Source organism: Copadichromis virginalis, linkage group LG3 (genome assembly GCF_057382275.1).
Source record: "Copadichromis virginalis isolate Kocher_CV1m ecotype Utaka linkage group LG3, C_Virginalis_male_GT1.1, whole genome shotgun sequence".
Lineage (NCBI taxonomy): Eukaryota > Metazoa > Chordata > Actinopteri > Cichliformes > Cichlidae > Copadichromis > Copadichromis virginalis.
In genome coordinates, this window is record NC_140620.1 from 2,003,953 (window position 1) to 2,021,441 (window position 17,489).

The following is a 17,489-nucleotide window of genomic DNA, read 5'->3' on the forward strand; positions in this document are numbered from 1 at the left end:
TAATACATCAGAAAACAATCAATACTGATCACATGGAAACAAACACATCACATCTCCCCGTGTGTTATCAGTCACTATAGTAACCATCACAGTCGATGATGTCAGCAATGAATGATTAGCATGCAGCAGGGGGCAGGGCTTTGATCTCTCACCTGAACAGGAAAAAACCTTCACATAAAACTATTTGAATGTAGCCCTGCCCTAGGAACTGGCAGCCAATGAGATTAGAGGGACGGGGTTTTCACTATGGTAACTAAACCTACCCACAGTTCCTTTATCCAGTGCAACAACTCAGCTATCTAATAGCTAACAGGCTAATGCTAACTATCTCAGCATGACTCATGAGCCAACAGCTAACAATGCTAAGTAGACTAGCTAAGGGCTAACGGCAGCAGCTGATTGGTTCAGATTGTCGAGTACTTTGATCCCTGATTAACGAGGATGATATGCTGATCGTAAAAATCTGTTTAAGTGGGTTCAAATCAACAAAATACTCCAAAAGATACTTCCAATAAACTCTGAAGGTATCTTAAGTCTCTAGACTGCATCATCACAATGACTCCGCCCACAGCTGGTCAGCTCTGCCTTCCTACTGGTCAGAACTGATTGTCATAATCTAAATATTGATTGGTTATTGGAAGTTTTATTGCTCTCACAGTGACCACAGTGTTCACTTTGCTGGTTTCAATAAAGTTATGTCACTCAAAAATAACATTTTATGAAGTTACAGCTGCTTGTCAATAAAATTTCACTCAATAAAGTTTGACTGTTTTTGAAAAGTACAGCAGCTAACAAGCTAACAGTAGCACCGATTGGAAGACTTTTGTGACGTCACCTTCATCATCAGCATCGTCATTTTTTCCCAGCCTGCCTTTGGCATCATCAAAACCCCTCTGACCTTTGACCCTGAGATTCATATTTCTATGACAACCGTCCAAAAGACACAAGGACAAAAAACCTCTAAAGAAAATCTATGACATCAGATGACGAGTCTGTCATCATCATCATCATCATTAGTATCATAATCATCACAGTAGTGCAGTAAACAAACACACCAGTGTGGGTGTGTGTCAGTGCTCATTGGGCATGTGTCTTATGGTGTGAAAGATCCAGTCCATCTTCGTGCTCCAGCCGCCGTGGTGAGCGTCGTTCATCTGCTTGGTGAAGTACTCCAGTGCCTCCTGCTGGCTCTTCTCTGAATGACAGACAAATGGGTTAGAGACAGACTGGTTAAAGAAAAGACTTACAGGTCGTGTCCAAATTCATGGGCTGCATCCTCCTGAGGACGCATTTGTAGACCGATTACGTCACAGCGACGCGCCGAAGGCTGTCAAATTCGTAGACTCCTCCGAATGCAGCCGACAAGTGTGGCCTCCTTTTACCCGAATTTGAAGGATGGGTCAGGTGTGTCCTTAGTGGCCCACCATATCCCAGAAATCATAGCGCGGCCCAGCCAAACTCCAGTTTCCGGCAATGGCGGCAGCTACTAAGTTTTAAAATTACTGGTATTAATCTAAGGAGCTTGGAAAGAAAAGCGTCTGGACTTGTTTAAGTTACTTGAAGATGATTCACCTCTCATTTGAGAAGCTTCTTCAGTTCTAGGGTCAAATGGTGGGGAGTCCCAGATTTAAACCTAGTGGGAGTTTCCCCCCCCAAAGAGGGACAAAGGACCCCCCAAAAAATAAACTTTTAAAATATTTTCAGGCGAGAATGTGGGCGTGTAAACTTCTAATATCTGCTCAGTTTATCAAGATATCGCATATTTGCAAAAGTGCTTCGACGTTTTTGGAGACGTCTGTTACCCACCAGCTCGATAGCTAGCTGAGAGCTCGAGGGTCACTGAAGCCGCCGAGAACGACACAACTCCCGGCACATCATTTTCAGATCACCGCGGACTTTCGCTACTCAGGTTAAATGTAATATAAGAGTCATTTAGACAACCTAAAAATGTTATTGTTGGGCTTTTTCAGTGTTTTATTTGTTCGTGAGTCAATCGGTTTGGCTGAGATTAAAGTTATTAGATTAGATAAAATAACACTTTATTAATACCCCGGGTGGTTTTCACACAGCTGAATAAACGTCAAACAGAAAACTGATTAAACAGAAGTGTGAGATGGTCGAGAATTTACGCCGAGTTTATTAAACTCCACCAAGACAGCGGTGATGCTAATCTGAAGGCTAGACCGTTCAATTCCACAGCCGTTTACTTCCGGCCTACCCAACCTTCTGAGGACCCGGCCCACGTAGACCACGAAGGCCGGGTCCTCAGGAGGATCCAACCCATGAATTGGGATATGACCTTAGACAGGCCGGTCTATGACAGATGGCTTAGAGACAGACGGGTTACAGACAGTTCCAAGTACTGAACTGTCCCTGTGATGGACAGGAGATGGTTGCTTAGAACAGGCACTCTGCTGCCACCATGGATTGGTGGAGTTCTAGACATCTACAGCATCATAATACCACCTGTCTCCTGCCCGTCCGTCACTCCAGTCTTACCCAGAGCCAGGGTTTTCCTCAGGTAGGCAATGTCATCAAAGCTCTGCAGTTCAGGCATCCCGCAACCCAGCATAAGGGAGAAGAGATTGATGAAGAGGCTGGCGTGCTGACGGATGGCGAGGTATGCTTTGTAGCACATCTCCTGGAACCTAAACAGGTAGACAAAGAGTGAGGCGGGCTCAGAGGGAGACAGGAGGAGGTGCAAAGAGGAGGGACAGGGCACCTCTCGAACTCCTTGGTCTTGGTGGACTCCTGGATGCCTTTACTAATGACGATGAGGAAGTCCTGAGTAAGGACAAAGGGTACACGCTCCCTCTTGTAGCCAAATTTCTTCTTCTTGTGATCCAGGAAGTGACCAAAGTCAATATGGAACAGCTGGAGGAGGCAGACAAAGAGTTAGGCGGCTGCAGTCCCAGGAAGAGCTGTCAGGGCGTGGGGTCAGAGGCTCACCTGTCCATTCTCTTTCACCATAATGTTGGAGTTGTGGCGGTCTCCGATTCCCAGGATGAACGTGGCAACGCAGTAACCAGCACATGAGCGCGTGAACAGGTCGATGGCCCGATCGTACCTGTGGGACAGACAGGAAGTGAGCAGAGGGCAGACAGGTGTTCATGCAAACAGGTGTGCAGAGGGGTGTGCTCACGCTTCGCCGCGGTTCTTGTCTTTGATCCAGTGATGCAGCGTGTTGGAGTTGAACTGCAGCGCCCCCTTCAGGCCTCCCTTGCACTGAATCTGCATGATGGTGAAGCTGTTCTTCACAACCTCGATCAGACCCACGCAGTCACCGATGGAGAGGCATCCATAGGGCAACATGCTAATACACAAACACACGCTCCGTTAGCCAGGTGTCGGTGTGATGTCACAGCTAATGTCACGGGCTCTCACCGCAGGTCCAGACCCTGGTTCTGCCAGATGTTCTCCATGATTTTAATAATCTGCAACGTTAGCATATCCTGACGCAGGTCTGTAACAGAACACACTACGTTACCCACAGTGCCCTGGCACAGCTGTAAACAGCAGTAATACAGTTAGCGCCAAACTCGTTACCATCTCCGTTCTTGAAGATGATCTCGTTGTTGGTGAAGAGAAGCTCGGACATGATGTCAGGGTTTTCCCAGTTCAGCCACAGGGGGCGCTTTGCCGAGGACATGATCCTACACTCCTCCAGCCTAAAAGCACACGACACTTTTTAAACATTGTTTTACTTTGTTGTTTTTCAAGCCTGAAAACACGCTGATGCAGTCAGGAAGCTCTTTAAAGAATAAAACACTTAAAGTCGGTCAATATGCAGATGAATCACTTTTATATTTAGAAAACCCCACATTTCACTACCAAGAGCTATAAATATCCACACTGATCTTAGTCATAGTCACACACACTAAAAGATCTGGTCATGCAATGATCGGTCAGGTAGGAAGTCATGCAGTTATTTAACCAGTTATGCCTACCTGAGATTTCCCAGCTGGTGAACTGGATTCAGTGGAGAGACGAATCCCTGCAGAGCTTCCATGTAATCTGGACGAGACATGTGCTCAACCAGAAACTTCATCTGAGTCTGACAACCAATCGCAGTACAGAAACACACGTCACCGTCAGCCAATCACAAGTCAGATTTAAGTTGCTTTGTTTGTTTTCATACTTTCTGAGTCTCGTCCTTCTTCTCCTGCTTCAGTGTGTCGGTCAGATTCACCAGTTTATCCATGGCCTCTACCTGCACACACACACGCACATACAGGTGTGTTAGTAGCTCAGTTATACAAATGACCAGGTGAGAGAAGCTTCGTTAATCACTGACACTGCTGTTTCACTCTGCTGCTCTGTGTTATTTTCACGCTCTATTCTGTGTTTAACCACCTAATATTTTTCCAGCATGATACTTCCTGTGAGTATGTGTCCATGCTTCTGATTGGTCTTCCAAGGCTTCCTGGTTCCTGTGAACTATCTCACAGGTAGACTGATAAATCCTGGGCTGAGACACACTTTTGTTGTGTGGTGATGGTCTTAGGTTAAGAAAAACTAGATAAGGAGCTCATGTTGAACTGGACTCAGAAGACCAGGTGTGTCAGGGCTCACCTGTCTGTTCAGGTGCTTCAGGTACATCCCGCAGGCTCTGCAGAAAGCTTCCAGCAGCAGACCGAAGCGTCGGGAAACCGTCTTGTTGTGCATCTCTGACCTGTGAGAACACTTCCTGTTAGATTAAAAATGACCAAACAGACGTGTTAGATCCCTCAGGTAAACACCAGGACATTTGCACTCACTTCAGGTGCCAGAAGAAGAAGTGCCCTATCCTCTGATTGGTCAGAGCTTTCTTTATCAGGAAACGGGCCAGAGGATTGTCCAGGTACATCTCATACTTCAACACCTGCAGAAAAGACCATGAGACAAAAGACGAAAGATAAGTGTATGTATGTGACAGTACACAGACAGGTGAGGAGTCCAGGTGTGTCTGCAGTGTGCTGCAGAGGACTGTGTGAGGCACACAGCAGCAGGTGTGCAGACCATTTACCATTACCACACGCACCTGTACAAGTTGCAACAGGTACTGCGACAGCTTGTCATCCGTCAGGCCCTGCACGAGGCAGCGCAGCGCAAACTCTCGGACCATTGGGTCGGGAAAGTTACAGTCCAACAACTCGAGAGCCGACTCGGGCTCCATCAGAGGCCACTCCTTCAACAGACAGTACATCTGAGGGAGGGGACAGGTGACAGAGAGACAGGTGAGTCAAAGTGAGGGTTTGAAGCATTTTTCCCTGACTGTGATGGGAAGTTCGGTACCTGAGAAACTTCGTCTCTGGAGTTCCATTTGACAGAAAGAAGCAGCTTAGGGAGAGACTCTGGGATGTTTACACAGTAATGTCTGCAGAGATACAGACAGGCAGAGACACAGGTAGACAAATGGGGAGAGACAGGTAGACAAGGCCGGTGGACAGGAACATGCACAAACAGAGAGAGTCACGTGAAGCTGCCAGACATCTAAAATCAGACAGACAGAAAGGTCCAGAAAGTTTCTGTGTCAAAGATCACGTTAGGTAAATCTGGGACTATTTAAACCTGTTCAAATGTACCTGGATCAGAGGTTTAACTGTGGGTTCAGAACGTCACAGCGTTCAGAGGACATGCCTCCAAAAATACACCTGCAGGGTGTTCACTCCATTACATTCATTCTCACCTGTGTCTCCAGAGGAAGTCCTTCTCCTGCTCCGAGAGCTCGTACAGCGGATCTCTGGAGCAGAGAGAGCGAAGCTGCTCGGCATCGCCTGACGAAACACTGCTGTCACAGGCCAAACGGCTGCTCTGAGGGAGAGGTGAGAGACGGGTGAGAGACGGGTGAGAGACGGGTGAGAGACAGGTAGTCTGAGGCAATTGCTGAGTCTTCTGTATTTGGATCTGAGTCACAGGTAAACACTGACAAACTAAAACACACAACAACATCGGAAACACAAACTGCACAGGACTGCTGCTGCTCTTCGGTCGAGATGAAACCTATAAAGATTACACCACAATTCCCAAAGAGGCAAAAAGAAGCCAAAGGCAAAACAGCTGGAGAACAGCTGGAAAGCAACTGTGTTCACTTTGAGGAAGACCCCGAAGAAGAGCACTGTTAATGGAAGGAGAGCACACAGGAAACCACTACCGATAGATAGAGGATCTTTGTAGAGGACCTCTGGTAGAGGATCTTTGTAGAGGACCTCTGTAGAGGACCTCTGGTAGAGGACCTCTGTAGAGGATCTATGTAGAGGACCACCTCTGGTAGTGGACCTCTTTAGAGGACCTCTGTAGAGGACCTCTGGTAGAGGATCTTTGTAGAGGACCTCTGGTAGAGGACCCCTGTACAGGATCTTTGTAGAGGACCTCTGGTAGAGGACCCCTGTACAGGATCTTTGTAGAGGACCTCTGTAGAGGATCTTTGTAGAGGACCTCTGGTAGAAGACCTCTGTAGAGGATCTCTGTAGAGGATCTTTGTAGAGGACCTCTGTAGAGGATCTTTGTAGAGGACCTCTGTAGAGGACTACCTCTGGTAGTGGACCTTTTTAGAGGATCTTTGTAGAGGACCTCTGTAGAGGATCTTTGTAGAGGACCTCTGGTAGAGGACTACCTCTGGTAGTGGACCTCTTTAGAGGATCTTTGTAGAGGACCTCTGTAGAGGACCTCTGTAGAAGACCTCTGGTAGAAGACCTTTGTAGAGGACCTCTGTAGAGGACCTCTTGTAGAAGACCTCTGGTAGAAGACCTCTTGTAGAGGACCTCTTGTAGAGGACCTCTGTAGAGGACCTCTGGTAGAAGACCTCTGGTAGAAGACCTCTGTAGAGGATCTTTGTATAGGACCTCTTTAGAGGACGTGGTCTGAGGATTTCACACACACACCAAACCTCGGGGGGCAGAGAGGGAGTTTTTAATGTTGTAGTTACCAGGCCGTGGCAGTAGTTGTAGCCCAGCTCTCTGCTGATGGTCCAGTTGGCGTGCTCTTCAATCTGCTGCTCGTCAGGAAAAACAACGATCTGATTGAACCAGGAGAACTCCAGCTCCACGCAGGGGGTCTCCTGCAGACCACAACACCATCATTAAATACTTACTTCAGGATCAGACACATTTCTACTGTCTGAGAGAACTTGTTGGGTACCTTGTTGGGATTTGAACCCGCGGCTCCAATGGGGTTGAGCAGGTCCTCTAGGCCATGGGGAACAGGCCACAGGCTGAGAGCCACCTTACCACAGACCAGGATGTCCTTGTAGTCAAACAGGTTTACATTCCCCCAGGCCAGAGGGCAGTGCTCCTGTGAGACAGGTGAGACAGAGGATGTGTCTTGGCTCCTCCCCTTCTATCGAGCATGCATCGATGGTCATTTCACCTGATGTAAAATGTGCTGTTCTTATTTAAACAGCTGACTCTGAATTGAATCTAACAATAAAAAAAATTAAATCCAGGAGGAAACAAAAACAGCATGTTGATACGAGGAGATCCTGACGGCTGCTCCAACAATGATCTGATTATATTTGGAGTATTAGTTCAGTTCTCTTCCAAACCCCAGCAGCTGTCTGTGGTAGGTTTTAGTATCTACTAAAATAAAATAAAAGCTTTCTAACCTCTTTGTTTCTATTAAATAAGCAGCATGAACTGTGCATACATGTGTACAGTTTTTAGCTGTTCACATCTGACTGTGAAGCAGATGGTATGTAAAAGGGCATTTTGCAAAATACTTTAAAAAGATTTTTTCCTTAAAGAAATCTATTACTTTGTGCAGTTTTTTATGTCATGTGTAATTTCCATTGCACATATCAATCACAGTTAAATTAAAGGGTGGTGACAGTGGAAACAATGGAGCTGAGCTGTGATGTCATCAAGTACACGCCCGTTCCAACATTAGAACGATCGCCGCGTCCTCCAGTTCTCAGGAACTCCAGATTCCCGTGGGAACTTCAGAAGCACGAGTGGGACGAGTCCGGACTTGCGTACTTGAGTACTGAGAAACGACCTGGGACAGGTTCAACCAGCAGTCTTACTACACAGATCACTTGTACTCCCTTCTTTCCTACCTCCTTAGCTCCTTTCCTTCCCTTCACAGAGCAGATAGACAGGCAGAGTCTGGCTGAACGAGGGAGGTCAGCCAGGTAGATGTCATAGGTCAGCCACTCATTCCACCTGAAGACAGACAGGTAAGAGTTAGCTGAACAGACAGGCAGGTAAAAGGAGCGACAGGAGGGGGGCCGATGTTTTAACGTGTGTGTTTGGGTGTGTCGTACCTGGGGTTGGAGCAGGGCACTCTCTGGGTGTTGACGTTGTCACAGAGCGGCTCTCCTCCGTGATAGATCCCTGTCCTCACATAGATCTACACACACACAACAAAATCCTATCTGATGTTTTGGATTCATATCACATGCAAGGGTGGGACTGATCCAACCATCCACCCAAACATCCAGACATCTAATCCAGTCCAGTGAACCGGCCCCCAGTGCTCAGAACCTCTGCAGAGTCCTGGGTCTCCTCCTGCTACGACCCTGTGAGTCCTTCTTTGAACATTAAAGCTTCTCAAAGCACGTAATAATTACTGGAGTCAGGGCTGATGCTTGATCATGATAACACCTGTTAGACCCCACATGTGATGCGGCAGGTCCAGGCAGCGAGTACCGACTCACCTTATCGATGTCTCTGATGTTCACGTTCACGTACGTGGCGCAGAGCAGCCGGACTCTCAGCAGAGTGTTGAAGGCCCACAAGGAGCGAGGAGGAGAACCGTCGCCTCCTCCTGGACAGGGAGACGGCTGAGGAGTCCGACGGCTGAAACACACACAGCTCAAGTCACCTCCTGTCCTGTGTCCTGTGATACCTGCAGGTGTGACACCTGTGACGGCCATACCTGTAGGAAGGCGTGACGAAGCCTGAGGCGGGAAGCTGAGAGTAGAGGCTGTCTTTGGACACGAGCATCAGGTGAGGAAGACGTCCCACGATGATGCAGGAGCGGATGTACTGCAGACACACAGGTGAGGAACTGAAGATCACCTAATCCTGGATGACACTTTAAGCTCACGTTGGACAGTCTCACCTGTCCTGTACGTGACATTAATGTGAACTATGGGCAGCAGGTAGGTCAGGTGTAGGACAAACTGTGACAGGTGCAGTGAAGCCACAGGATCAGCTGTTACCTTATACTGACTGAGAGGAAACTTCTCCAGCAGGTACTCATCGCAGCCACACACCTGAGAGGCACACAGGGAGGGAGACAGGTGAGTCATCAGGTGTGGGGCCAGACAGGTAGACACAGACAGACAGGCGTACCTTAAGGATGTACTGGCCCTGGTACTCCTGAACGCAGAGGCGGAGCTGCTGAGGTGAAAGGTGCATCGATCGGCTTTTCTTCCTGATGGACTCGGCGATCAGCTGCTCAGGTAAACTGTCGTGACTAACCTGCACACACACACACACACACACCTGGTGACTACCTCACTTCCTGTTCTGATTGTTTCAGGAACCAGCTCAGTGTCCAGGTTTACCTTCAAGGTGTACTTCTGTTTGGAGTTTGATGGAGACACGATCACCCAGATGGTCACAATCAGGCGCCCTGCACAGACAGGTACAGCAAGTCAGACAGGTATACAGTACCGCTACCAAAAAACAGATTTATTCATAACATCGGGAAAAGACCCAGGGAAACCGAGCTAACAATATAAACGATATAAAAACGATAAAAACCCTGAAAGCCTCGACTCTTGCGACCCAAACGACTCACAGACCGGTACTGGTCCAGGACCTGGGGGTGGGGGCGGCTGTGCTTGTAGCCTAAGTGAAGCAGATGCATTACTTAACAATACTGTAGCTTCCTTGAATGGATTCAAGGTGCAACAGGGAATTCGGCAAGCATGTCCTGTTTCCCCTAAGCTTTTTATATTGGCAACTCAGTTGTTAACATGACATACAAGGAATATCAATTTTTAATAAAGACTTCAAAATAAGTCAATTCACAGATGATACATCTATTTTTTTGAAAGATAAATGTGAGGTAGAGAAAACTAAAGCTTCTCGTCCCTACCCTCACCTATGGCCACGAGCTGTGGGTAGTGACCGAAAGAACGAGATCGCGGATACAAGCGGCAGAAATGAGCTTCCTCCGAAGGGTGGCTGGCTTCTCCCTTAGAGATAGGGTGAGAAGTTCGGCCATCCGGGAGGGGCTCAGAGTCAAGCCGCTGCTCCTCCACATCGAAAGGAGGCAGCTGAGGTGGTTCGGGCATCTGACAAGGATGCCTCCTGGGTGAGGTGTTCCAGGCATGTCCCACCGGGAGGAGGCCCCGGGGCAGACCCAGGACACGCTGGAGAGATTATGGCTACGTTCACACTGCAGGCGAAAGCGCATCAAATCCGATCTGGGTCACCGTCGTATGTGGTGCTGAATCCGATACATATCCGATGTTTTAGAAAGCGACTGCTGTTTGACGGTCATGTCGCATTAAATCCGTCTTTTACGTCACTGACACAAGACAGACGCCAATTATCAGCGCCAGAGAAGACATCGCGAACGCTTCCTGGCCATCCAGTGTAGATGTTAGTGAAACTGTTGGGAAGACAACGTTGGAGAAACGTGAACATTTTCTTTGTACTGTATAATCTGCAGATTCTGACAGAAATCTATCCTTTGAAGCACCGCTCCTCTAAAACAGCAATAAGGATCATTATTAGGTTATTTACATTATTATGTAAATAACAAAATAACTTAAAGCAAAACTTGGGAAACGTAAAGTCCGAAGTCTTTATATTAAGGCCATCAGTCAAACAATACTGTTGCTCTGGGTCTAAACAGAGCGCGTTGTCTGTGACGTCTTCTTTTGCGCATGCGGCGCTTTGAGCGTTCACACTAGAGCACGTTTGCTGTCGCATTTTATTTGTAGTGTGAACGAGCAGACAAAAAAATGGATTTGATCAAAAAATCTGAATTGAGCATCAAGACCTGCAGAGTGAACGTAGCCTATATCTCTCGGCTGGCCTGGGAACGCCTTGGTGTTCCCCTGGATAAGCTGGAGCAGGTGGCTGTGGAGAGGGAGGTCTGGGCTCGTTTATCTCTCAGTATCAAAAAATGTGAACCCGATTCATACAAGCTCTGACTCCTCAAGTTAAATATATAGGGCTGATAATATCTAAAAAACCCAATTAGCAGAAAAGACACTAATATTTCTAACTGTATCATGGAGATGAAGACATCACTCAGCCACTGGTTAACCAGAGACTCGCTATTTTTGGCAGAAACATCCTATCTAAAGCTGGAGGCATCTCCAAATTGATTTATCCTTGTCCCTCTCTACATATCTCCTCTAAAAGCATTAACACAGAAAAATGTTGTTATTTTATTTATTTATTTTTTTCTAGTCATGTGTGTTTGTCTTATTTTTGTGTTGTATTTGCAATGGTTTTTTTGTATTTTTTATTTTTGTGTGTGTTTGTTTGTTGTTTGGGTTTTTTGTTTCTGTTGTTTGTTTTTTCTTTTTTGTTTTCTTTTGTTTTATTTGTTTTCCTACCTGGCCTGAGGGATAGGGGTTCTAAGTGGTATGGGTAGGGGGTAAACTGGTGTAAGCAATTACTAGACATGTGAGTGTGTCATTAATCTGTGTTCTAATATTTCAGTCCAAACAGTCACTGTGAAACTTGTCTGTTGTTGAACAATTCTGTGTGTACCTGTTTTTCTTTGTTGCTTTAAATCAATAAAAATATCTTTGAGAAAAAACATTAATACAGTTATTTTCCAATTTTTGTGGAGGAATAAAACCCATGACATAGAAAGATCTCAGCTTGTGAAGGGATACAATAAATGAGCGACCCACAACTTCTCCCCATAATTCAGCCTTATGGAATCATAGGGTAATAACACTTAATCAAAAATCAATTTTCAAGAGTGACTGGTTAAACAAAAAGATTATATTCATGACAGATTTGTGGATGATAGCGGTGTCATTCTCAGTTACACGGACCTTTCAGAAAAATATTGTCTAAACTCAAAGAGAATATAACACATTCAGTGCACTGGTCCCGCTGCCTCGGCTTCATTTGATTAAAAGTTTATGATATACAATAATTTCTCATCAGTGCTCCCAAATTTATTGCCAGGGCAATGTCAGCTGTTTGATAAAAATGCAATAAGAGTATAATTAGTAGATTCTTCAAAGACAAAATCTTTCATAGTTACAACAGGATGGTTACATGGTTCTAATGTAGTTGTTTCATATACACTGGATAAAGCGTACTGAAAATTATGAAATAGCCTATTCTACCTGAAGTTACAGAAACACACTTTAATCCTGTGGCAGAATTTCTAATAAAGAAAGTTAAGAAATTGGATTTCCCTAAATATTAATGATGTGCCACTATTTGAATTACATCATAGATTTTTTACATGGATCATCTGCATTGGGTGTCTCAGACATTATTCACATCATCATACTTTTGAGTAAACATCATTGTGCTACATGGAGGAGCGCTGAGCTTCTCTCCCTGGTTTTATTGATGATTTTAAGATTGTCTTTGCTAAAAAAGACAAAAAGCACACATGCCAAATAAATAACCAGGATAATGCCCGTCTGTTATTCTAAATTTGACTTATGCTGGGGCTAATATAGTGTTAAGTAATGCAGCTGCTTCACTTAGGCAGGTTGCTGAGTAGACATCTGTGCAGTGGTTTGTTTGAAATCTACCACTTTTTCCTTCAGTTTCCTTGTCAAGAAACAACTTCCTGTTCAACTGAAACAACTTCCTGTTCAACTGAAACAACTTCCTGTTCAACTGAAAGGTTTTTCAGTAGTGACAGTGTTTCAGTAATAATGTCCCTCACGGCACCTCACACAGGAGAGACAGGTACAGGGTGGTTCTGGGCCCAGCAGGTGTGGGAGTACCTTTGTCCAGCTTGCTATAGATGTGCTGGGGCAGCTGGGGACTGGACTCCACGTTGGGGGGGTAAACGTAGAGCGCCTGGCTGTGGGCCCCCCCTCCTTCCCGTTCCTCCATGGCCTCTCTGCACACGCTCAGTATGGAACGGCGGAAGTCCTGGACCTCCGGGTCCTTCATCATCTCAAACTCGCAGACCGGCATCCCGATGGCGAAACCTGTGGGGGGAGGAGTCTGACTATGAGGTCATAGTGTGATTACATGTGATGGGGCGTTCGCTTACCGATCTCACGGTTCAGGATTTTCTCCTCACGGTTGCCGAGGGGCTCGATGACCTTAAGGATGGGGTGGAACAGGCGCAGGTCGCACAGCCGCCTCGTCTCATCGTAAAACTCCTCCCTCTCAGCCTCCTGGGTCACGCCCACAAAGATGTAGCACGACTCCTCCTGGCCAATCGGAGACCGGAATTTATAGTTGGACTGAGATAGAAGGAAGGGGCGGGGTCAAAGTTAAGAGCGTATACCTGCAGCAGGTGGTACAGGGGGTACTTCCTGGCCTCGGAGAAGAGCTGCTGCTTGATACTGATGAGAGGAGTTTCCCTCAGACACTCCAGGCTAACCATCATACCTGAGGAATGTCATGGAAACAGCATGAAAACGCCATGGAAACGCCACGGAAATACAATCCAACAGAAACACAAATATTACAGGTGAGCTGAAAGAGGACGAAGGTAAGCCTGTACGAGTGATGCTTGTGTTCAGCCTTAAAAACAAAGCTGTGACGTCATGATGTCATCTGTTGTCCGACATTATGACGTCACAGAGCTACACCCAAGCTTACATCCGCCCGTGGCTGTACCGTTAGGCAGGCAGCAGTCCACCAGGATCCGGGGGGGCATCAGGTGGAGCCCCCATAGTTCCCCTGACGATGGCCTGGGCACCATGGCAACCAACAGTCACACCTCACCTCAGTGCTGGGCTACCTGTGAAGAGAGAGAGAGCTGCAGCTCAGCACAGGGCAAACAGCAGGGGTCAGAGGTCACTCTGGAACAATTCCACAGGTGCAGCTGTTGGGTGAGGCCCGTACCTGTGGGCGGAGTCCTGTAACCTGAAACTAGACTTGATAAAACAAGAAAGTGAGACTAATTTTGATCACGTCTTGGCCTCCTCTTTAGCCCCGCCCCCTCTCCTTTGCTCCCCCGCCTTTGTACTTTGTTTGGGTTTGTTTGTCCTCTTTGATAACAGGAGGTTTGTCAGAGACACAGGTGTCCTCCTACGAGCCGTAACGATGTTCAGAGGACGGTTTGTCTATGAACAGCTGCAGTTAGAAGAAATAGCATCCTCCTAAAAATCTGTATGAGTTTCTATGGTAACATGTTACATGCATCATAATGAAAGTGTCACATTACAGGCCACGCCCATATGAGAACACCTGGAAAAGAACAGGTGCTACAGCTGCTGGGTCACATGATTCTCAGCTAAAGTGAACAGATGCTGAATGAACAGAGCAGCTTCACTGACGGAGCGTTTGTATTGGTCCACAGGTAAAGTGGGAGGGCTAATGTGTGTTAGCTGAGCACAGGTGATCTGATGTTCGCTGAAAACAGGGAGACGGTTTATCAGTGAAGCAGACAACGAGACGCTTTATGGCTGCAGATCGTGCAGCAGACAGAGGAGGCTGGGTTCAACCAAAAGCAAGAGGTTTATTATGGCTAAAGGCAAAATAAACACACGGAAAAACAGCTGGAACGAATTCGACTAAATGAGACGGGGAGGCAAAAACCACAGCGCTGAACGTGGGACGCAAGACTGTCAAAATAAAACAGGAAACCCTGAGAGGCAGACTTAAGACACACACGCTTGACACATCACAAGATGGACAAACAGGGAGTCAAGGATGAGACACAAGGAGAGGAACAGAGGAAACACAGTGACATGACTAAGACACAAAGGGACGAGGGAGCGAGACACAAAGACACGATGGACTCTACACACACTGAAGACACAGCTCAAGCACACTTGGTCCACGCTGAGAGTGGGGTCGTCCTGTAATCTCTTACGAACTACGCTTCCCTGACTGGGATGCAAGTGGAGACAGATGTAACGTGGTACGAGACCATCATGACACCTCTCACCTCAGGGTGTGGTGTTCAGAGCCCAGCAGCAGGTTGATCGAAGCCAGAAGGTGACTCAGCTGATCACACAGAAAGCTTGTCTTAGAGGTGCACCCTGTTAAAATGTCTCGATCACGCTCAGTCATCACGTAAGTACATCCTGCAACGCTGTGAGGTCAGTGTGTGATCAACTCTCTGTGAATGGTTCTCATAGCTGTGGTCAGTTTGCAGATGAACGATCACAAGCTGACCTCCCAGCTCCTTCAGTGGGCTGGTTCCAGTCATTGTGCAAACGTCCTGTTTAAAGGTAACCTGCAGTCAGCTGAGACTGAAGAAGTCAGCTGATGATGATGATGATGAAAGGTTTCTCCCACTGAAACGTCCTGATGAACAGAATCACCCTTTGAGGTCGCTCAGATTATTCACTGTCAGATTAGACGTCTTCAATCGTCATCTGATAACATCTGCGGAGCAGTGACACCTCTGTGAAAGGAGAGTCACGTGATCCATGAAACGCTCCTTTTAGATTGGTCAGATGCTGCCGGCCCCGCCTCTTCATGCAAGTGCGCAGCTAGAACCATGATTTAACTTAAGAGCCACCCTGGGTGACCGAGAGCCTTCACAGACATCCTCATGTGCTGTTGTTGTTGTTCTCCCAACCAGGCCGTCAAACAAAGGAAATAGGACACACACACACACACACACACACACACACACACACACACACACACACACACACACACACACGCGCGCACACACACACACACACACACACACACACACGCGCACACACGCACACACACACACACACACACACACACACACACACACACACACCCCTGCTTTGTCCTGACTGTGTGTGTGTGTGTGTGTGAGGAAGCAGACTTCCTGGGGTTGTTTTCCTGTTGACCGGCTGCTTTAATGCAACAGCAGTTATTTCTCTCAGAGTCTCAGAGCATGACGAGGCGGTCAGAGGTCAGAGGTCAGCTCCTGCTGTGAGGAGCTCACACTGTCTGTGTCACAGACTCCTGCAGAGGAGAAGATGGAGGAGCTGATCAGCTGTTTGAGGCCAGCCAGACGCAGAGGAAGTGACCTGTGAACCAGGGCTGCTGGTTTGAATCCCATAGGTCACCGTGGGCAGAAACACGACAATGAATGAAGCGCTGAGAGGTCAGAGGTCAAAGTATCACTGAGGATAAAAACAAACCAGCCAAAGATTCTGAACGACCAACCTGAGGAGGTCCACACACACATCCCAGACTGTGATCTTACGGACAGGAGAGCTTTTCTGACAGAACCAGCAGCACTTAGAGAGATGCAGAGGGAACCCCAGAGAACCCCAGAGAACCTCAGAGAACCTCAGAGAACCCCAGAGAACCCCAGAGAACCTCAGAGAGAGCTACGTCCACCCCAACCACAGGTCTAAACAGAGAACCTCAGACAGGTGTAAACAGGTTTTAACAGTCTGAACAAGAACTCTGCTGTTGTTGTTCCACAGTGATGTCTGATTTCAGAATAAAATAAACATTTTTTTATATTTTACAAACAGGTTTGAGGAATTTTCACAATAAAGTTCTAAAAAGATTAAAAGCTGTAAATGAGTCAGGATGCTTTATCATGTAAGTGTGGACGTTCATCGATCACGAGGCTTCTGTCAGCAGGAAGCTGATTATACTGTTTGTTTATTGTGAAAATCTCAGCTGCAGCTGAAACAAACAAAAGCTCTACAGTCACGTGACCCGCAGACGTCTGATGACATCACGCAGGTAAAAACAGGAAGCGCCGGCTGATGTAACAAACCGGCCCTCCTCCTCTCCGTGACCTCAGACTGGGAAATGGTTACCATGACAACAGGAGCAGGAGCATCCATGAAAAAAGGAGGAGAGTCTTTGTTCCTACCTGGGGGCGAGCCCGAGGGTCCAGCGGTGCCGCATCCTGTCAGTCCATTCGTCCAGTCTGTTCGTCTGTCTGCGAGTCTTTGTCTGTGCTCGCGTGTCCGCCCCCCTCAGCTGATCCCGTCGGACACACAGACAGACGCCGTCTCTCCGTCGGAGGCACTGAAACTGTCTGTCTGTCCGTTTGCAGCGGGCTGAGCAGCAGCAGCAGCAGGAGGAAGTGGCTTCTCCCGGAGCCACAGAACAATGTGCAGCTGAGGAGGAGGAGGGTGTGTGTGTGTGTGTGTGTGTGTGTGTGAGGGGGGGGCTCATCCTGTGCTCTTCCTCTCTTAAAGGGCCAGCAGCTTCACAGGGAGGAGGAGCTGACTGCTGAGCTGCAGGTCAAAGGTCAGCTTTAGAGGAGAGGAGCAAGCTGTGAACCAAAGTCCATTCAAATTTTGACCGATTTAAAGATCATCAGTTAATCCTAATCCTGTGTTTGTTTCCACGATTGTGTGTGTGTGTGTGCAGGGGGAGGGGCTCGCTGGATTAAGGATTAGATATCCTCCTTTCTCTGATTTGGCTGTTTTCTCTCCATCTGTCAGCCTGACCCAGTATCCCAGCATGCACTGTGTGTGACGT

General features: G+C 47.3%; 1 protein-coding gene across 1 annotated transcript; it reads right to left on the bottom strand.

Annotated features, from left to right (window-relative positions):
* Window positions 1-141: 141 nt before the first annotated feature.
* On the bottom strand, window positions 142-17,227 carry LOC146712266 (phosphatidylinositol 4,5-bisphosphate 3-kinase catalytic subunit alpha isoform-like). The gene is made up of 28 exons (XM_085452000.1): window positions 16,873-17,227; window positions 13,719-13,842; window positions 13,384-13,487; window positions 13,144-13,306; window positions 12,869-13,078; window positions 9,488-9,555; window positions 9,273-9,401; window positions 9,140-9,193; window positions 8,854-8,963; window positions 8,633-8,774; window positions 8,240-8,325; window positions 8,033-8,138; window positions 7,120-7,272; window positions 6,908-7,039; window positions 5,669-5,793; window positions 5,275-5,356; window positions 5,021-5,185; window positions 4,758-4,861; window positions 4,573-4,672; window positions 4,139-4,210; window positions 3,948-4,054; window positions 3,547-3,668; window positions 3,385-3,463; window positions 3,143-3,313; window positions 2,950-3,067; window positions 2,723-2,874; window positions 2,500-2,648; window positions 142-1,195 (listed from the first exon to the last, which is right to left on the bottom strand). Exons 2-28 carry the CDS (start codon window positions 13,801-13,803, stop codon window positions 1,071-1,073), a joined length of 3,213 nt encoding a protein of 1,070 aa, XP_085308126.1. The 5' UTR covers window positions 13,804-13,842; window positions 16,873-17,227; the 3' UTR covers window positions 142-1,070.
* Window positions 17,228-17,489: the final 262 nt, after the last annotated feature.

Coding starts and splice junctions, on each gene's coding strand:
- LOC146712266 (XM_085452000.1), bottom strand. CDS start 13,803: ATGGTGCCCAGGCCATCGTCAGGGGAACTATGGGGGCTCCACCTGATG. Junction 3,669..3,947: donor CACCAGCTGGGAAATCTCAG/GTAGGCATAACT, acceptor GTGTGCTTTTAG/GCTGGAGGAGTGTAGGATCA. Junction 2,875..2,949: donor TGGTGAAAGAGAATGGACAG/GTGAGCCTCTGA, acceptor TGCCTCCTCCAG/CTGTTCCATATTGACTTTGG.